Source organism: Monodon monoceros, unplaced genomic scaffold (genome assembly GCF_005190385.1).
Source record: "Monodon monoceros isolate NGI ecotype Baffin Bay Population unplaced genomic scaffold, NGI_Narwhal_1 Super_Scaffold_12, whole genome shotgun sequence".
In the NCBI taxonomy this organism is placed as follows: domain Eukaryota; kingdom Metazoa; phylum Chordata; class Mammalia; order Artiodactyla; family Monodontidae; genus Monodon; species Monodon monoceros.
Genome location: NW_021703768.1, coordinates 154,142,683 through 154,164,899, shown reverse-complemented (window position 1 = coordinate 154,164,899; position 22,217 = coordinate 154,142,683). Strand labels below are relative to the sequence as shown.

The following is a 22,217-nucleotide window of genomic DNA, read 5'->3' as shown; positions in this document are numbered from 1 at the left end:
GCATACTTTAGGGATGGCTGTTAGAGACATTTCAGTGATGGAATTTAATTAAGAGCATTTGGTGACTAGGCTTGGAATGCAGGGGGCAGAAAGTTTTGACATGGGATTAAGAACTTATGGCAGAGCAACTGTAAGGTTATGATGTCATTCTGAACTAGGGAAAATAGTAAAAAGGTTTGAAAAAGCATGTGCCAGGTTCAGATTTGGACAGACTGAATTTGAAGCATAAGAAAAATACTAAAATGGAAATGCTAGTAGGCAGTTAGAAATACCACTTAAAGTATTTTGAGGAAAGTTGGGATAGTCATTCATGCAGCAGGATTTAGAGTGGATAAAATCAACTAGGGAAAGAAGAAGGCTGAAGATAGAATCTCAGAGTCTTAAGAGCCAAGGAGAGAGAATATAGACCTAATGACAGAAACTAGTCAGGGTGGTAACCATGCACAGATGACAACTGTTTGTCATTTGTTAGACTTTCTGCCCCCTGGCAGAGGAGAGATAAGATCATTTTGGTCTCTATAAACTTCTGACTTGTTCATGAGGTAGCTCAGGCTTGGTCTAAGATAGACCAATGTTTGATCTGCATTTCAGGAGATAGGTTTGTAGACCTTGCTAAAACCAAAATAAAAGGAAGAAAACCCTAAGCTGGTCATAAGGAACACTTAGGAGGTCCATGGTCCAAGGCTCTTCTTTGCTTCAGGGGCATGGTCCAAGGCTCTTCTTTGCATGAATTTAGGACTCTGGTGTTAGCACTTGATGGTGTAGTTGGGATGAGTAGAACTGATACAGCGCCTTGTAGCTAGGCTTACAAGATTGTCATCCTATCTTGCAGATCATGACCTTTTTTCATCCAAGCCGACTGATAGGGCCTCTTATCTGAATGGAATGTCTTGATATGGTTTTTTAATGCTTTGTAATAGTCTACACCTTTATAATTTGGCATATAAAGTGAGTGTCCTTGACACTATTCCTTTTAGATTTTTGAAGCTGTTTTTTTTTTCCTTCAAACTTTTTATTAATGATGAATATACAAGTCTTTATGTGTGGGTAGTCATCTGTCAATCTTGATAACATATTTAAAACTGAATAATAATTTTCTCAAAAATATTAATCTAGTTATAGTTCTTTTTTTAAATTAAGAATTATATTTTTTTCTTTCTATTATCATTATGAACTCATGGCTTTTTATGATGTAGTATTTTTGATACAGCTTGTCGACTTAGTCATCAGGAACTCTTTTAAAGCAGGTCCTATGTCCCTTGACACAGCCCTTACACACACACACTCACACACGTATATGTTTGTGTATATATGTTTTTGAATCTCAAGGGCAGAGGATTGAGTTAGCCATACTCTGTTTAGTAGCACATTTTTTACACTCATGTCTACAAGGCCCATTTTTTCATTCTTATATTTCTACTCCATTCTCTTCCCTATTCCCTATCTCACCCCACACCACGATAGGCAAACATGCTAATGAATTTAATGCATATCTTACTAACCTTATAAATTTTGTTAGCATCCTTGCTTTCTACTAATATCAGTATGTCCCACACTCACTGTGTACCACCTTCCAGAGCCCATACAAAGAAATCTCACACATGTTTTGTACCTCTCATAGGCCATAAAGGAAATAGCCATCCTTCTAAGGAGTCCTCACTCATTTTAGTGTTAGAGATCAAAATCTTGAAGACTGTAACACACATGTACTGGTGGGATGATATTGTTTAGAGCTCCTTTAGAAAGCAGAGCCAGAGATTTATTTACAGGATATTTTATTTTCCATTTTAGTTCCAACATTACTTTAAAACTTACCTATTGAAATTTGACTTTTTGTAAACTAAAACTGTGCTATCTTTTTTTTTTTTTTTTTTGCGGTACACGGGCCTCTCACTGTTGTGGCCTCTCCCGCTGTGGAGCACAGGCTCCGGACATGCAGGCTCAACGGCCATGGCTTACGGGCCCAGCCACTCCGCAGCATGCGGGATCTTCCTGGACCGGGGCACGAACCCATGTCCGCTGCATCGGCAGGCGGACTCTCAACCACTGCACCACCAGGGAAACCCTGTGCTATCTTTTATAGTTCAGTGAACCATATAAATATTCTAGCTGAAATCATTGAATTACGGCCTTAATAAAATTTTAGTTGAATTCAGTTTTTTACTATTATCATGTTAGCCCTCCTTTACCTCCTTCTGTCCTTGGCTGTCCATATTACTGACCCTTGACTTTTCAGTATTGCATGCAATTCATTATTGCCTCTTGCTTGAGGCACATACTGGCTTTTCCTAGCTCACAACTTTTGGCTTCATCTTATATTTTGACACTTCCATACACTACCTCAATAATGCCTACCTGTTTCCCTGCTTGGATTGGTCCTGAAACCTCCCCACAACCCAACTATTCTATAATACAATTTCTAATATGAGTTTAAAAGATGTGTGTATATCAACTAAGAGTATTTGACATTGTTCAAAAAGATTAAAAAACTGTGTTTAAAGAAGATTAGTAAAACAAAAATTGTAATTTGAGTGCCATATTGAGGAATTTATAGTGAGTAGGAGATGATTTCTGGTCATAACCCACAAGGTAGAAGAGGAAACTATATGATATTAATGGATATACTAATATTGAAGCAACTTTGCTTGCATTCCTGGAATAATGTGGTGTTGGAATCTGTTTGCTAAAGATAATTTTCTTAGAATGTTTGCACTAATATAACTGACACTGTTATGTAGTTTTCTTTCTTTGTATTATTATCTGGTTTGTTTTCATATTATATTTCCTTCATAAAAGGAACTAGGAACTTTTCCTTTCTTTTAAATGCACTGGCATAATTTATAGAGCCTTGGGACTATCTGGTCCTTCAAGATGTGGTAGAATTCTCCAGTGCTTTTTTATAGGATTGCTCTTTAATAACTTAATTTTTTCAATGATAATTGGTCTGTCCCAGATTTCTAATTGTAATGGGGTCAGTTTTGGTAACCTGCATTTCTCTAGAGAATTATCTGTTTCATATAGGTTTTCATAGATTTTAATAGAGATATCTGTTCTCTTCATTATTAATTCCTGTTTTTATCCTTACTTTTTTCTTCCATGGCTTTCTTTCCATTTACTTAGTTTTTCTAGTGTTGTGAGCTGGGAATTTAAATTAAGCTGTACTTTATGTTTCCTGTGCTCCTGTTCCAATCTTTTTGGTTATTTTTTTCATATTTTTCAATTCAAAGTGGGATTAATCTTTTTGGTGGTCACTTCAGCTCTTCTTCAGGCTCTTTGCTAGAGTTCTTCCTTTCTCTGGCATTTTTTTTCAGTCTACCATTGCTCATCACAGAGCCTTTTACCTGGGGAAGTGAGGATCAGGAGCATACAGGGCTATGATGCTGGGAATTGTTGCTTTTTCTCTCTCTCTCTTTTAAACAACTGTGTTGAGGTATAATTCACATACTATAAAATTCATGCTTTTAAAGTGTACAATTTAATGGTTTTAAGTATGTTCACAAAGATCTTCAACTATTGCCACTAATTGTAGAACATTTTCATTACCCCAGAAAGAAATCCTGTACCAATTAGCAATCACTCCACATTCCTGCATCCTCCTAACCCCTGGGAACTCCTAACCTACTTTCTGTCTTTGTGGATTTGACTATTCTGGACATTTCATGTAAGTGGAATCATATAATATGTAGATCTTTCTATCTGGCTTCTTTTACTTAGCATAGTTTCAAGATTCATTCATGTTGTAATATGTATCAGTACCTCATTCCTTTTTATGGATGACTAATATTCCATTGTATGGATATATCACCTTTTGTTTATCCATTCATCTGTTGATGGACATTTGAGTTTCCATTTTTGGTTATTACAAATAATGCTGCTATGACCATTTGTGTAAAAGTTTTTATTTTGACATATGTTTCATTTCTCATGGGTGTATACTTAGGATGAAATTACTGAGTCATATGTTTAGGCTATGTTTAACTTTTTAAGTAACTACCAAACTGCTTCCCAGAGCAGTTGTATTTACATTCCCACCAGCTATGTATGTAGGTTCCAGTTTACCCAAATTCTCGACAAAACATTTTATTGTTCCCTAATTATTTTTTTTATTGTGGTAAAATAAAAATAATGTAAAATTTACCATTTTAACTATTTGTAAGTATACACTTTGATGCCATTAAGTACATTCACAGTGTTGTAACCATTATCATTATCCATCTGGAGAAGTTTTTTATAATCCCTTACTGAAACTCTCTACCCATTAAATAATAATTCTCCATCTGCTTTTCTCCCCAGCCTCTGATAATCACTATTCTACTTTCTGTCTCTGCATTTGACTGTTCTAGAATCCTCAGAATTGGAATCATATAACACTTGTCATTTTGTGTCTGGCTTATTTCACGCTGCATGATGTCTTCAAGGTTCATCCATGTTGTAGCATCTATCACAATTTCATTTCTCTGTAAAGCTGAGTAATAATCCATTATATGTATATACTACTTCTTGTTTTTCCATTCATCTGTCAATGGACATTTGGGTTGTTTCCACCTTTTGGCTACCGTGAATAATGCTATTATGAGCATGGGTATACAAATATCTCTTTGAGTTTTTGCTTTCAGTTCTTTTGGGTATATCTGTAGGAATGGAATTACTGAATCCCATGGTAATTCTCTGCTTAACTTTTTGAAGAACTGCCATACTGTTGTCCACTGTGGCTATATTATTTTACATTCCCAACAGCAGTGCACAAGGGTTCCAGTTTCTCCACATCCTTGCCAACATTTGTTATTTTCTGTGTGTATACACACACACATACACACATGTATATAAAATATACACACACACATATATATTAGCCATATTAACAGACGTGAAGTGGAATATTGTGGTTTGAATTTTTATTTCCTGACATGTTGAACATCTTTTCATGTGCTTATTGGCCATTGGTATGTCTTCTATAGAGATATGTCTATTCAAGTCCTTTGCTTATTTTTGAATTGGATTGTTTGTTTTCTTATTGTTGAGTTGTAGGAATTCTTTATATATTCTGGATATTAACCCTTTATCAGATACATAATTAGAAAATATTTTTTCCTGTTCTGCAGGTTGTCTTTTTATTCTGCTGATAGTGTTCTTTGATGTACCAAAGCTTTTATTTATTTTTAATTTTTCTTTTTTTTTTTGGCCACACTGCTTGGCTTGCAGGATCTTAGTTCCCTGACCAGGGATAAAACCCTGGCCCTGGCAGTGAGAGTGCTGAGTCCTAACCACTGGACTGCCAGGGAATTCCCCCAGAAGCTTTTAATTTTGATGAAATCCAATTATTTGTCTATTTTTTTCCTTTGTTGCCTGTGCTTTTGGTATCCTGTCCCAGAAATCATTGCTAAATCCTAAGTCGTGAAGCTTTTACCCTATGTTTTCGTCTGAGAATTTTATAGTTTTAGATCTTACATTTAAGTCATGTATTCATTTTGAGTTAATTTTTGTGTATGGTGTTAGGTAAAGGGTCCAGCTTCATTTTTTTTGCAAGTGGATATCCAGCTTTCCCAGCACTATTTGTTGAAAAGACTGTCTTTACCCCATTGAATAGTCTTGGCACCTTTTTATGGGCAAAATTCATTTGCCCATATATGTGAAGGTTTATTTCTAGACTTCCTATTCTATTCTATTGATCTATATGTTCATCTTTATGCCAGTACCACAATGCTTCGATTATTGTAACTTTGTATAAGTTTTGAAATCAGGAAGTATGAGTACTCCAAATTTGTTCTTTTTCAAGATTATTTTGGCTTTTCAGGGTCCCTTGAGATTCCATATAAATTTTAAGATGAGTTTTACTATTTCTGCAAAAAAAACGGCATTGGAATTTTGATAGGGCTTGCATTTAATCTCTAGATCACTTTAGGTAGTATTGCCATCTTATGAGTATTAAATCTTACAGTCTGTAAATACCTGATGTTTTTCCATTTACCTATGTCTTCTTTTTTCAGTGTACAAATCTTTTACCTCCTTTGAGTTAATTCCTAAGTATTTTATTCTTTTTGATGCTATTGTAAATTAAATCCTTTTCTGTATTTCTGTTTTGGCTTGTTCATTGTTAGAGGATAAAAACACAACTTTTTTTGTGTTGATTTTTTATCCTGCTACTTTGCTGAATTTGTGTATTCTAACAATTTTTTTGTGGAACCTTTACATTTTCTACATATAAGATCATCTGTTGTCATCTGTTGCAGACTATTATATATATAATGGATAAACAAGATCCTACCGTATAGCACAGGGAACTATATTCAATATCCTGTGATAAACCATAAATAATGGAAAAGAATATGAAAAGAATGTATGTATGTGTAACTCAAATCACTTTGCTGTACAGCAGAAATTAACCCAACATTGTAAATCAACTATACTTCAAAAAAATAAATTTTTAAGAAAGGTCATGTCATCTGTGACTGAGATCATTTTACTTTTTCCTTTCCAATTTAGATATCTTTTATTTATTTTTCTTGCCTGATTGCTCTGGCTAGAAATTCCAATACTGTGTTGGGTTGAAGTGGTAAAAGTGGGCATCCTTATCTTGTTCCTGATCTCAGAGGAAAAGATTATAGTCTTTAGCCATTGAGTATGATGTTAACTATGGGTTCTTTAAGGATGGTCTTTATTGTGTTGGGGTATTTTCCTTCCAGTCCCAGTTTATTAAGTGTTTTGGGGTTTTTTTAATCATGAAAAGGTGTTGAATTTTGAATTTTGTCAGATGCTTTTTTCTACATCACTTGAGATGATCATGTGATTTTGTGTCTTCTTTCTGTTAATGTGATGTGTTGCTTTAATTGGTTTTCATATGTTGAACCATTCTTGCATTCCAAGGATAAATCTCATGGTGTATAATCATTCTAATATTCTGAATTCTCTTTGCCTAGTACTTTATTGAGGATTTTAAAATCAATATTCACAAGGAATATTGGTCTTTAGTTTTCTATTCTTATAGGGTTTTTGTCTGGCTTTATTATCAGGGCAATGCTGGCCCCATAGAATAAGTTAGGAAATATTGCCTCCTCTTTAGTTTTTTGGAAGAATTTCAGAAGGAGTGGTGTTAGTTCATCTTTAATATTTGATAGACAATAAAACTATCTGGTACAGAGCATTTTTACTATTGGGAGGCTTTGATTACTGGTTCAATTGTTTTACTAGTTATATGTCTGTTCAGATTTTCTACTTCATAATTCAGTTTGGGTAAGTTTTGTGTTTCTCGGAATTTGTCCATATCATCTAGGCTATACAATTTTTTGTCATACAGTTATCCATGGTTTTTCCTTATAATCCTTTTTATTTCTTTTGACTCCATGGTAATGTTGCCAACTTGCATTTCTGATTTTAGTACTTTGTGTCTTCTCTCTTTTATTTTTAGTCAGTCTCACTAAAGTTTTGTCAATTTTGTAGATCTTTTCAAATAACTGATTTTGCATTTGTTGATTTTTTTCTCTACTGTTTTTCTATTTTATGTATCTAAGTTCTTGTCTTTATTATTTCTTCCTTCTGCTAGCTTTGGGTTTAGTTTGGTTTTTTTTCTAGTTCTTTAAGTTGTAAAGTTATGTTGTTAATTACAGCAGGATTTAAAATATCTTTATATTTCTTAATCCTTATATTTTTATAACATTGAAGTGTTTTATCCAAGAATAGGAGAGGTTTTTCAGGTGACTTTAATGTTATTCAAGACTGTTCTAGGGACTTCCCTGGCAGTCCAGTGGTTAAGACTTCACCTTCCAATACAGGGGGTGCGTGTTTGATCCCTGGTCAGGGAGCTAAGATCCCACATACCTCGGGGCCAAAAAACCAAAACATAAAACAGAAGCAATATTGTAACAAACTCAATAAAGACGTTAAAACTGGTCCACAACAACAATAAAAAAAATCTTAAAAAAATTTTTTTAAAGACTTTAAAATTTTTTCCCATATAAGTTTTTCATATTTCTTGTGAATTCATTTCCCTAAATCTTTGTATAAATGAAGATTATTGATTTTAGTGTGTTAATTTTATATTCTGGTATGTCACTGATCAAGGTTTATCATTGATTCTCTGAGGTTTAATTTCAGTTATAGTATTATATCATCAGCAAATAGAGATAGTTTTATTTCCTCTTTACTCATGCTTATGCCTCTAATTGATTTTGCTTGTGTACTTGTGTTGGTTGATACATCTAGTACAATGTTGAACAGAAGTGAAAGTAATGGGCATCCTTGCCTTGTTCTTGATCATAGTGGAAATGTCTCTAGAGTTTCTTCATTAAATAAGATACTGGCTTTAGGACTAAAGTATATGTATTTATCTTGTTGAGGAAGCATCCCTCAATTCCTGTTTTTCTTGAATATTTTTATTTTTATTATCAGTGGTGCTGAATTTTTTTAAGGCTTTCTCATTATCTCTAGATATACTCATAATTTTTTCCCTTAGGTACATATTATAATATACTGTGGTTAAGTGGTATAATAAGGGGAATAGATTTTTGGAGCTCAGAGTCAGGAAAGGGTGCAAAGAGGAGCTTAACACTGGAACTGAATCTGAAGGCTACAGAGAAGTTTGACATGTAGGAAGAGTAGGGAAGACATTCAAGATTAGAAATAATTACAGAAATGAGAGTGATGTCATGGAGATAATGTATGAGTCTGTCATAGGCTTTGGATACTAGACTGCATTTCCCAATTCATACTCCTCCTCTGATGCCTTCTCTCCATTCTTCTGGTAATGTGTATACTCTCACCTTCTTTAAATGACCATCTTTGTTTTATTCACCCTAGTACTCCAGCTCTCATCCATTATTATTTTATACGGTGACACTGTTACTTTCCTATTTTTTCCTCTTGCTATAGGTTCTTTTAGCCAGAAAGCAATGCCTTATTTAGATATCATTAATATTTAGTCCTTCTACACATTTAGTCTCAGCTAATCATGTGGATCATTGGCAATTTCTTTCTTTTTTTGTTTTCTTCAGGATGTAAGAGCAGTCCTAAAACCACAAAGTCAACTCAAACTCAAGACTCATCATTTTGGGGGCCAGTAAGGAAAAGACTCAAAAAAAATGAACCCTGGAACTTCATATCAGAAAAATCCTGCTTATATGAAGACAGAATAGAGAAACAGAAGGACAAAAATGAAAGTTTACAAATAATTTCAGTCACCCATACAAAGATCCTCACTGTAGAAAGAAGCCATAAAAATAATGACTTTGGCCAGAATTTCAGCCTGAAATCAGTGTTTGTTAAGCAACAAAAGACTGCTAGAGAAAAAACACCCTCAAAATATGAAATACAAAGAAATAGCTTCAGGCAGGATTCAAATTTACTTAACCAACCAAAAATCAAGACAGCAGAAAAACGCTATAAATGTAACATTTGTGAAAAAGCCTTCATTCACAATTCATCCCTTCGTAAACATCAGAAAAACCATACTGGAGAGAAATTATTTAAATGTAAAGAATGTTTGAAAGCCTTCAGCCAAAGTTCAGCTCTTATTCAACATCAAAGAACTCATACTGGAGAGAAACCCTATATATGTAAAGAATGTGGAAAAGCCTTCAGCCATAGTGCATCCCTTTGTAAACACCTAAGAACCCATACTGTGGAAAAATCCTATAGATGTAAAGAATGTGGTAAATCCTTCAGCAGAAGGTCTACCCTTTTTATACATCAAAAAATCCACGCTCGAGAAAATCCCCACAAATATAACCCAGGAAGGAAGGCATCCAGTTGTAGCACATCCCCTTCTGGATGTCAGAGAATTCATCTCAGAAAGAAGTCCTATTTATGTAATGAATGTGGCAATACCTTTAAGTCTAGTTCATCTCTTCGTTATCATCAGAGAATTCACACAGGAGAGAAACCTTTTAAATGTAGTGAATGTGGGAGAGCATTCAGTCAGAGTGCATCTCTTATTCAACATGAAAGAATTCACACTGGAGAAAAGCCTTATAGATGTAATGAATGTGGAAAAGGTTTCACTTCTATTTCACGACTTAATAGACACCGAATAATTCATACTGGAGAGAAACTGTATAATTGTAATGAATGTGGTAAAGCCTTAAGTTCCCACTCGACACTCATTATTCATGAGCGCATTCATACTGGAGAGAAACCATGTAAGTGTAAAGTATGTGGGAAAGCCTTCAGACAAAGTTCAGCTCTCATTCAACATCAGAGAATGCATACTGGAGAAAGACCCTATAAATGTAATGAGTGTGGGAAAACATTCAGGTGTAACTCATCCCTTAGTAATCACCAGAGAATTCATACAGGAGAGAAACCGTATCAATGTCTGGAATGTGGGATATCCTTTGGCCAAAGTGCAGCTCTTATTCAACATCAAAGAATTCATACAGGAGAAAAACCCTTTGCATGTAGTACATGTGGGAAAACTTTTAGGCAGAGCTCATCACTTATTGCGCATCAAAGAATTCATACTGGAGAGAAACCCTATGAATGTAATGCATGTGGGAAACTCTTCAGCCAGAGGTCATCCCTTACTAACCATTATAAAATTCACATTGAAGAGAACTCCTTCAAAGTGGATTTGCATGTGTGAAATCCTTAAACCAAAGCTTATTAGAATACAGTTGGCCTTGCTTATCTCTGGGTTCCACATCCACTGATTCAAATAACTGCAAATTTTAAATATTCAGAAAAAAAATTCCAGTAAGTTCCAAAAAGCAAAATTTAAATTTACCACACACCGGCAACTATTTTCATGGCATTTGCATTGTATTAGGTATTACAAGTAATTTAGAGAGGATGTGCATAGGTTATGTGTAAATTCTACACCATTTTATATAAGGGAATTGATCATCCTCAGATTTTGGTATCTGTTGGGGGGGGGTCCTGGAAACAGTCCCCAATAGATACTGAGGGACAACTATATACATACTAGAGAATGATTTAGTAAATGTAATGAATATGATAAAATTTCTATTTTAATTTAGTCCTCACAGTTATTAAAGTCTAAGGATAAACCTTGACTGTGTAATAAATACGTGGGACACTTTCATACCTGTCAGTCACTTTTTTAAATATCCTGAGACAAATCACAAAATACTGATTTTGGCCATTTGTAAGATAAAAGGTAAGGTTTTTCTCTTATACAGCATTATACACTTTATGCAACACATAAACAGAAAAATTTGGATGCAGGGGTACTGGATTTCTCATTAGAAACCAACTGTATAAGCTAATAGCATATTTATTACAACTAACATTTTAATAGCAAACAAAATCTTAAAATATATGCACTTATAGAGCCAAGGACCAAATAATAGATAAAAATAAACTGCAAACTACCTCAGTCTGGAACTTGCCTTTTCTTAAACTATTGTCAAACTTTGTACATGGTTTTCATCAAAAAAGAGGCAAAACAAAAACAAAACCCTCTGTTCTCTTCCTCCTTTATTTTTCTAGTTACTTCCAAACTACACCTGTTTCCCAAATTTTTATGCAATTTCTAATTTTGTTTTTAGAATTATTTTTCTTTGTATTGAAGTCACATTTATTCTATAACTGTACTTGCTATGTTCTATACAGCGTGCTAATTTAAGTAGGAAAAATATACTTTGATTAGGTAATCACTTTGAAGTTAAAGCTGTTTTTTTAGTTCACTGCAGAAGAATTCCTAAGAACCTATCACCTGTAGCAAAGTCTTAAAAAGGGATCAACTTCATGAAATAAAAGCATGTTTTCCCCACTTGAGGTTTTCTAATTTTTTAAAATCTCAGACTCCAAAGGAAAATAAAAGAAGGGAAAGAATTCTAAACCATTTAAAAGCCAGTTTACTCAGTAAATGTTTCTTTAACCCCTGAGCCAGGTATTATCCCAGGCACTGGAAATTGTTCAGGAGAAAAGAACAGGCCTTCAAGAAGTCATGAATTGAGGGGCAAAAGGAGAGGGTTGAAGAGGTAACAAAGTAAGTAAATTACCATGTGTTAGAGTAGTTTTCACAGAGAAATAGATGATACAATGATACTATGTTACCGAACACAAATACTGTAGAGATTTGTGCAGGATGTGGAAAGAAAGAATGGACCTAACGAAGGGAACCCCAAAGGAGCAGGGACAGTCATTCCTGAGCCCAATTTTGGAAGAATAATGGAAATTCTCCAGAGAGTGAGATGAGTGCTTCAAGGGGAGGGAGCCACATAAGCAAAGGTAAAGGTAGGTGACAGCATGACATGTTTGTAGAACACCTGTTAAGTTGTGAGAATGACAGGTTGAAGCTTGAAAAGAAGGCAGAACTGAAGGTCTTACTGCCATCCTAAAGAACTTGAATTTGATTCTGAAATTTCTAGAACCAATGAAAGATTTTATATAAGGGAAATTGTTCTGGCAGTAAGGTGTAGAGACTGAATTTAGGAGGTTGAAGACAGCTGAACAGACAAACCTAGAAGACTAGAGCCAGAAGACTAGAATTCAGAGTAATTAAAATACACAGTTGGTAGTCAAAACCACACTATGTGAACTTGGCCAGCAGAGTGTACAGATTAGAATGAGAAGCAGGGATCATGGATAAACCCTACAAAAAATATCAGTAAATAAGGAGTTGGTAGAGGAAAAGGAATTTAACTAAGATGAAATGGAATGGCCCTAGAGGTAGGAGAAAAGCCAGAAGAGTGATGTTACTGAGCCCAAAGGAGAACTGAATCTCTGTAGTGTCGGGTGCCACAGATCACATAACAGAGTAAATTGGAATTGGTAGCTAGAATGTTGGAGACCTTGGCAAGAGCAATTTCTGTTAATTAGGGTGAACAGAAGCCACATTATTCTAGGTTAGAAGATGAGAACTAGTGCGCTGTTTTACACTATGTTTCAAGAAGTTTAAATGAAGGGAAGAAAAGAGGGTTGCATTTAGAAGGGAGAAAATTACTTAGGGAGCATTTCTGTGTTAAGTGAGGCAATGTATACACATGTTGAAGATGAACTAATGAGATCATTGTGTGGAACATATTTTCTGAGAGATTCTGAAAGAATTAGAGCATAGGTGGAAGACTTTACCTTAGGCTGGAGAGAAAGGTAGCCTACAGAAAGATAGGAATGCAGATAAGTTTCTGTTATAATTTGAAGGTGAAGGAATTTCTATCTGCTGACCTTATTTTCTGTAAAGCCGGAGAAAGATTTCACTTTTTTAAGATGTTGACTATAGTAGCAATTTTTGGATCTTTGGGTGCTTAAAAATGTTAATGAGTTTCAATCTGTGTTTTGGAGACTTTTTAGGAAGTCATGGCTCTGAGTTCACTCTATACTCATGTTTCAGTAAGAAAGCTCCACTTTTATTCTATATGTTTGATATCTGTTACTTTTTGTGTTTTTTTTTAAGAAAAGAATTTGCTGGTAAATTAAAGTTTAAAAAGTACTTAGGATGAGAAAGAATGCTTTAAAAGAGTGATAAGTCTGAACAGAGACTGGAAAGGATTATAGGAGTTCAACAAGTGCGTGGAGGTAGATGGAAAGACATTCACGTAGGGGAAAAGTTTGTGCAATGGAAAGGAAGCATAAGAGGACATGATGTCCTCACTGTACTCTTGTAAGTAGTATTTTCTAAACTTCATTTTCCAATTATTTGTTACTAGTACATAGAAACAAATTGATTTTTATATATTGACCATATAGCCAATAACCTTGCTAAATTGACTTTTTCTAATAGCTTGTTTGTAGATTCTTTGGAATTTTCTGCAAACACAATGATCATCTGTAAATAATGACCATTTTATTTTTCTCTTCTAGTTGTAATACATTGAAAATTTTCTTCTTACATTATAGTACTATATACAAGCCAGTACAATGTTGAATATGAATGATGGCATTCATTTTTCACCATTTAATGATGTTACCTTTAATTTGTCTGTGGATATCTGTTATCAAAATAGAAACATACCCCTGTATTCCCAGTGTGCTGTGAGTTTTTATCATAAATGGGAGTAGTATTTTGTCATATTTATTTTCTGCATTTAGTGAAATAATCATAATTTCTCTCTTCACACTTTTAATAGGTGATTATATGGACTGAATTTTTATGCTAACCGATGTGTTCCTGAAATAAATTCTACCTGGTCATGATACATCATCATCTACGTTGTATGTGTTTATAAGATCAGGTTTCTTCCTTAATAAGTAGAAGCTTGATGAAGTGACCAATATGTGTTTAAGAACTCAGAGCAAATTTTTTTATCATCCAAATCTGAAGGATGAATGGAATCATAATACCTAGAGAGAGGAAGGGGATGGCAAGGACAAGAGTACCACAGGAGCAAAAGGCTCAGAAGGAGAGTGTATGTAGCATCTGTAGAGACCAGCAGGTAAACAAGCCTTGCTGATGTGGAGGATTCCTGGTAGGATAAAAGAAAAAATAATATTGGCAATGAAAACTAGAGTTAGGTTATTAGAAACTTTAAATGCTATCTGAGAGTACAGGAATTTGGATATGATCTTTAGATATTAAATCAGTATATTTCTGAGGAGCAAATGGCCAATTTGAAACCTGTTTTAGGAAGACTGATGGGACAGAAGGTTCAAAGTTTCTGGCTTGAGAAACTGGCTGAAGGATGGATTCTTGAGAATAGTAGTTTGGGACAGTCTGTGAGAAATGTTTAGTGAAAAGATAAAAAAACAAAAACAAAACCAGAGGTTAGCTCTGCTCTTAGTGCTTGACAATTGTCCTGCACAAACTGACATACCACAGATGCTAAAATTCTTCAAGCTGATGGTGTTATTTTCTTTTTAATTAAGGTGCAGTTATGCTTTCAAAATGAGAACATATAATTTCAGTTAGTATTGTAAGTCAGTATGCTTCAGGTTATAAAAACAGTTGTTTAAGGAATACAACTTTCAAGAACTATTTTTAAAGTTTTTTTTTGTTGTTTTCTTTGAGAGAGAGAACTTTCAATGAGAGCATTGGACAAAAAGTCAAGAGACCTGTGTGTTTTCCTGCCCCCATTCTGGTTCAAGTTACATAGTCCCTGGCCTTTTCAACCCTAGAAATTCCACTGTGTTTTTTCATATACTGCTTTACGGTTCCTAATGGTATAGATTAACTCAAATTTTTAAATGTTCATCTTATGTATTTTGGGGGTAGAAACATCATTAGTAACAATATTAGCGTATATTGTTGGATAAAATAGTCAAGTTATAGATTACAAACTAAAATTTTCAATCTAAAAATCAAATTGTTCTAGGAAGATGGAGTAGGCAGATATATACTTTTTGCTATTTGCCCACTAAGTACATTTTAAACCCCTGTATATTATATTTAAAACAATCACAAGAAGATTCTGAAGAATGGAGAGAAGCATATAGGCCAGCTAGGAACCTCAGGACCGGTGATACGGTAGTTCTTTTTGCCTCATATATCCCAAGTATAGAACTGAAGTAGCAGGAACCCAGAAACAGCAAGAGACATAGACACAAAAAAATTTACAAAACCCCAACAAAGCCTACTTTCATTAGCCAAAGGACCAGGAACAGGGTGCCCTAGCAAGACAGAAAACTCTTAGATAATAACACTCTACTCCAGCCAAACAACACGGAAAAAACTGGTCCCATCACTACACACACCAGCAAAGGCTGAGTGGAGAGCCTAGACTTCCACCCTTATAAGGCTGTAAAGAGGGGCCATAAAACTTTGCTGGTGTGTGTATTGCCAAGAGCTAGGACATTCATTCATGCCCGGTGGTAATAACCTCTCTTCCCAGCAATAATAGTGGAGACTACATGGGGAACTGGGACACCACCCTCCCTTCCACTCAGTACTAAGAGCATCGCATCCTCTCCCTGCTGGGGTGGCATCAGAGGGGGCCTAGTGTAGGGACAGAATTTTTACCACTGCCCAACAGTGATGAGGCCACACTCCCACCCCATAGTGCCATAGGAGGCCAAGTAGGGAGCATACAAGGCACTCTTATCTGTCTCAGCCAGAGTGATATCAGTGAAGGCTTAGTGAGGAACTAGAAATCCCACCCTCATCAAGGAATAAAAAGGAGACCCTTAACTCCTTGGGTGTCTAGGGAGGCCAAATAGGAAAGCTGAGCTTCTACCCAACATGGCCATTATGAGGTGGAACTTCATAATGCCATATTTGCTGTAGCAGTATCAAAGCAAGTCAGCTGAAGCAAAAGATTCAAATAAGATCCGGAGTTTCATAACATAATACCCAAGTTTTCCAGGATTCAACAAAAGACTTTCATCATACCAAGAACCAGGAAGATCACTTGAATGAAAAAGACAATTAGTAAACATCAAGAATTAGGCGACAGAGATGTTAAAATAATCTAACAAAGATTTTTATAGCAGCAATCATAAAAATACTTTGATGAGCAATTTCAAAAATGTTTGAAACAGGGCTTCCCTGGTGGCACAGTGGTTGAGAGTCCAGCTGCCGATGCAGGGGATGTGGGTTCGTGCCCCGGTCCGGGAAAATCCCACATGCCGCAGAGCAGCTGGGCCTGTGAGCCATGGCCGCTGAGCCTGCGCGTCCATAGCCTGTGCTCTGCAACAGGAGGCCCGTGTACTGAAAAAAAAAAAAAAAAAAAAAGTTTGAAACAAAAAATAGAGCCTTATCAAAGAAATTTAAGTCTCAGCAAAGAAGTAGAAAAGATAAAAAAGAAACAAATGGAAATTTTGGAACTGAAAACATGCAGTAACAGAAATTTTAAAAATTCACTGTATGGGCTCAAGAACAGAACTGAGTGTATAGAGAATATGTATGAACTTAAAGTTAGTCTCCTGAGTCCTGTTTAAAAATATTGGTTCCTGGGACTTCCCTGGTGGTGCAGTGGTTAAGAATCTGCCTGCCAGTGCAAGGGACACAGGTTCGAGCCCTGGTCCGGGAAGATCCCACATACCGCGGAGCAGCTAATCCTGTGTGCCACAACTACTGAGCCTGAACTCTAGAGCCCACAAACCACAACTACTAAAGCCCACGTGCCTAGATCCCGTGCTCTGCAACAAGAGAAGCCACCGCAGTGAGAAGCCCATGCACCACAACAAAGAGTAGCCCCTGTTCGCCACAACTAGAGAAAGCCCACACGCAGCAACGAAGACCCAACACAGCCAAAAATAATAAATAAAAATGCATAAATTTATTTTTTAAAATCCTTTGTTCATTTAAAAAGATTATATCAGAAAATGAAGACATTATTAATGAATTAATTTACTTATTCAATTTATTTTACCATCAGAAACAGTCCATTCTTTGCCCACTCTTAATTGGATTATTTGTCTTATTATTGAGTTGTGAGTTCTCTATTCCAGATACTAGTTTCATGTCAGATATATGATTTACAATCATTTTTTCCTATTGTGTGAGTTAACTTTTTTCAGTAAGCGGGCCTCTCACTGTTGTGGCCTCTCCCGTAGCGGAGCACAGGCTCCGGACGCGCAGGCCCAGCGGCCATGGCTCACGGGCCTAGCCACTCCGCGGCATGTGGGATCTTCCCAGACCGGGGCACGAACCCGTGTCCCCTGCATCGGCAGGCGGACTCTCAACCACTGTGCCACCAGGGAAGCCCAAACTTTTCATTTTTTGATGGTATACTTTGAAACACAAACATTTATCTCGAAGTACTTTCTAATATCTCTTTTGAATTGTTCTTTGACCCATTGATCTTTTTAAGAGTGTGTAGTTTAATATCCACATATTTGTGAGTTTTCCATACTCTTGTTATTGATTTTTAATTTCATTCCATTGTGGTTGGATAACATACATTGTATTACTTCAATACTTTTAATTTATTTAGGGTTTTCTGTTTTTGTTTTTGTTTGTTTCTTTTTGTCTAGTACATGATCTATCCTTGAGAATTTTTCATGTGCCCTTGAGATTATATAATCTGTGTTGCTGGGGGAATTGTTTTACCAATATCTGTTAGGTCTGATTTGTTTATAGTGTTGTTCAAGTCTTCTCTTTCCCTGTTTATATTCTGCCTGGTTGTTCTGTTGTTGAAATGGGATGTTAAAGTCTCCAAGTATTAATATTTAACTATTAGTTCTTCCTTCACTTCTGTCAGCTTTTGGTTCATGTTTTTGGAGCTCTGTTTTTTTTTTTTTTGTTGGTTGGTTTTTTAATGTCTTTATTGGGCTATAATTACTTTACAATGTTGTGTTATTTTCTGCTATACAACACACAAAGCAAATCAGCTATATGTATACATATATCACAATATCCCCTCCCTCTTGAGCCTCCCTCCCACCCTCCCTATCCCACCCCTCTAGGTCGTCACAAAGCATCAAGCTGATCTCCCTGTGCTATGCAACAACTTCCCACTAGCCATCCATTTTACATTTGGTAGTGTATGTATGTTAATGCTACTCTCTCACTTCGTCCCAGCTTCCGCTTCCCTCCTGTGTCCTCAGGTGCATTCTCTATGTCTGTGTCTTTATTCCTTCCCTGCCACTAGGTTCATAAGTACCATTTTTTAGATTTCATATATGTGTGTTAGCATCTGGTATTTGTTTTTCTCTTTCTGACTTACTTCACTCTGTGTGACAGTCTCTAGGTCCATCTACCTCATTACAAATAACTCAATTTCATTCCTTTCTATGGCTGAGTAATATTCCATTGTATGTATGTGCCACATCTTCTTTATCCATTCATCTGACGATGGACATTTATTTAGTTTGCTTCCATGTCCTGGCTATTGTAAATAGTGTTGCAATGAATATTGTGATACATGTATCTTTTTAAGTTATGGTTTTCTCAAGGTATATGCTGAATAGTGGGATTGCTGGGTCCTATGGTAGTTCTATTTTTAGTTTTTTAAGGAACCTCCATACTGTTCTCCATATTGGCTGTATCAATTTATATTCCCACCAACAGTGCAGGAGGGTTCCCATTTCTCCACACCTTCTCCAGCATTTATTGTTTGTAGATATTTTGATGATGGCCACTCTGGTGTGAGGTGATACCTCATTGTGGCTTTGATATGCATTTCTCTAATGATTAATGATGTTGAGCATCTTTTCCTGTGTTTGTTGGGAATCTGTATGTCTTCTTTGGAGAAATGTCTCTTTAGGTCTTCTGCCGATTTTTGGACTGACTTGTTTGTGTTTTTTATATTGAGCTGCATGAGCTCCTTGTATATTTTGGAGATTAATCCTTTGTCAGTTTCTTGGTTTGCCAATATTTGCTCCCATTTCTGAGGGTTGCCTTTTCGTCTTCTTTATGGTTTCCTTTGCTGTGCAAAAGCTTTTAAGTTTCATAAGGTTCCATTTGTTTATTTTTGATTTTACTTCCATTACTCTAGGAGATGGGTCAAAAAAGATCTTGCTGTGATTTATGTTATATAGTGTTGTGCCTATGTTTTCCTCTAAGAATTCTGTAGTGTCTAGCCTTACATTTAGGTCTTTAATCCATTTTAAGTTTATTTTTGTGTATGGTGTTAGTAACTGTTCTAATTTCATTCTTTTACATGTAGCTATCCAGTTTTCCCAGCACCACTTATTGAAGAGGCTGTCCTTTCTCCATTGTGTATTCTTGCTTCCTTTGTCAAAGATAAGGTGACCATATGTGCATGGGTTTGTCTCTGGGTTTTCTATCCTGTTCCATTGATCTATATTTCTGTTTTTGTGCCAGTACCATACTGTCTTGATTACTGTAGCTTTGTAGTATAGTCTGAAGTCAGGGAGCATGATTCCTCAAGCTCCGTTTTACTTTCTCAAGATTGCTTTGGCTATTCGGGGTCTTTTGTGTTTCCATACAAATTGTAAAATTCTTTGTTCTAGTTCTTTGAAAAATGCCATTGGTAATTTGATAGGGATTGCACTGAATCTGTAGCTTGCTTTGGGTAGTAGAGTCATTTTCACAATGTTGATTATTCCAATGCAAGAACATGGTATATCTTTCCATCTGTTTATATCGTCTTTGATTTCTTTCATCAGTGCCTTATAGTTTTCTGCATACAGTTCTTTTGCCTCCTTAAGTAGGTTTATTCCTAGGTATTTTATTCTTTTTATTGCAGTGGTAAATGAGAGTGTTTCCTTAATTTCTCTTTCTGATTTTTGTTGTTAGTGTATAGGAATGCAAGAGATTTCTGTGTATTAATTTTGTATCCTGCTACTTTACCAAATTCATTGATTAGCTCTAGTGGTTTCCAGGTGGCATCTTTAGGCTGTTCAGTGTATAGTATCATGTCATCTGCAAACAGTGAAAGGTTTACTTCTTCTTTTCCAGTTTGGATTCCCTTTATTTCTTTTCCTTCTCTGATTGCTGTGGCTAAAACTTACAAAATTATGTTGAATAATACTGGTGAGAGTGGACAACCTTGTCTTGTTCATGATCTTAGAGGAAATCGTTTCAGTTTTTCACCATTGAGAATGATGTTGGCTGTGGGTTTGTCATATATGGCCTTTATTATGTTGAGGAAAGTTCCCTCTATGCCTACTTTCTGCAGGGTTTTTATCATAAATGGGTGTTGAATTTTGTCGAAAGCTTTTTTTGCATCTATTGAGATGATCATATGGTTTTTCTCCTTCCATTTGTTAATATGGTTTATCACATTGATTGATTTGCACATATTGAAGAATCCTTGCATTTCTTGGATTAACCCCACTTGATCATGGTGTATGATCCTTTTAATGTGCTGTTGGATTCTGTTTGCTAGTGTTTTGTTGAGGATATTTGCATCTATGTTCATCAGTGATATTGGCCTGTAGTTTCCTTTTTCTGTGACATCTTTTTCTCCTTTTGATATCAGGGTGATGGTGGCCTTGTAGAATGAGTTTGGGAGTGTTCCTCCCTCTGCTATATTTTGGAAAAGTTTGAGAAAGATAGGTGTTAGCTCTTCTCTAAATGTTTGATAGAATTTCGCCCATGAAGCCATCTGGTCCTAGGCTTTTGTTTGCTGGAAGATTTTTAATCACAGTTTCAATTTCAGTGCTTGTGATTAGTCTGTTTATATTTTTTATTTCTTCCTGGTCCAGTCTCAGAAGATTGTGCTTTTCTAAGAATTTGTCCATTTCTTCGAGGTTGTATGTTTTATTGGCATATAGTTGCTTGTAGTAATCTCTCATGATCCTTTGTATTTCTGCAGTGTCAGTTGTTACTTCTTTTTCATTTCTAATTCTATTGATTTTTCTCCCTTTTTTTCTTGATGAATCTGGCTAATAGTTTATCAATTTTGTTTATCTTCTCAAAGAATCAGCTTTTAGTTTTATTGATCTTTGCAATTGTTTCCTTCATTTCTTTTTCATTTATTTCTGATCTGATCTTTATGATTTCTTTCCTTCTGCTAACTTTGGGGGTTTTTTTGTTCTTCTTTCTGTAATTGCTTTAGGTGTAAGGTTAGGTTGTTTATTTGAAATTTTTCTTGTGTCTTGAGGTAGGATTGTATTGCTATAAACTTCCCCCTTAAAACTGCTTTTGCTGCATCCCATAGGTTTTGGGTCATCGTGTTTTCATTGTCATTTGTTTCTAGGTATGTTTTGATTTCCTCTTTGATTTCTTCTGTGGTTTCTTGGTTGTTTAGTAGCATATTGTTTAGCCTCCATGTGTTTGTATTTTTTACAGTTTTTTTCCTGTAATCAATATCTAGTCTCATAGAGTTGTTGTCAGGAAAGATGCTTGATACGATTTTAATTTTCTTAAATTTACCAAGGTTTGATTTGTGACAGAGGATTTGATCTGTCCTGGAAAATGTTCCGTGTGCACTTGAGAAGAAAGTGTATTCAGTTGTTTTTGGATGGACTGTCTTATAAATATCAATTAAGTCCATCTGGTCTAATGTGTCATTTAAAGCTTGTGTTTCCTTATTTATTTTTTGTTTGGATGATCTTTCCATTGGTGTAAGTGGGATGTTAACATCACCTACTATTGTTGTGTTACTGTTGATTTTCCCTTTCATGGCTGTTAGCATTTGCCTTATGTATTGAAGTGCTCCTGTGTTGGGTGCATAGATATTTACAATTGTTATATCTTCTTCTTGGATTGAAGAAGAAGATATAACTACTCCAGCTTTCTTTTGATCTCCATTTTCATGGAATATCTTTTTCCATCCCCTCACTTTCAGTTGGTATGTGTCCCTAGGTTTGAAGTGAGTCTCTTGTAGACAGCATATATATGGGTCTTGTTTTTGTATCCATTCAGCCAGTCTGTGTCTTTTGGTTGGGGCATTCAATCCATTTACATTTCAGGTAGTTATTGATATATATGCTCCTATTACCATTTTCTTAATTGTTTTGGGTTTGTTTTTGTAAGTCTT

The 22,217-nt window shown here is 35.6% G+C and overlaps 1 protein-coding gene across 1 annotated transcript in view; it reads left to right on the top strand.

Moving 5' to 3' along the window:
• LOC114892184 (zinc finger protein 354B) overlaps positions 1 to 22,217 on the top strand; it is a 93,555-nt gene that overhangs the window by 19,136 nt on the left and 52,202 nt on the right. Inside the window, exon 4 of the mRNA XM_029216848.1 lies at positions 8,988 to 10,569. Coding sequence (XP_029072681.1) covers positions 8,988 to 10,569 — 1,582 coding nt within the window. The remainder of the gene's footprint in view (positions 1 to 8,987; positions 10,570 to 22,217) is intronic.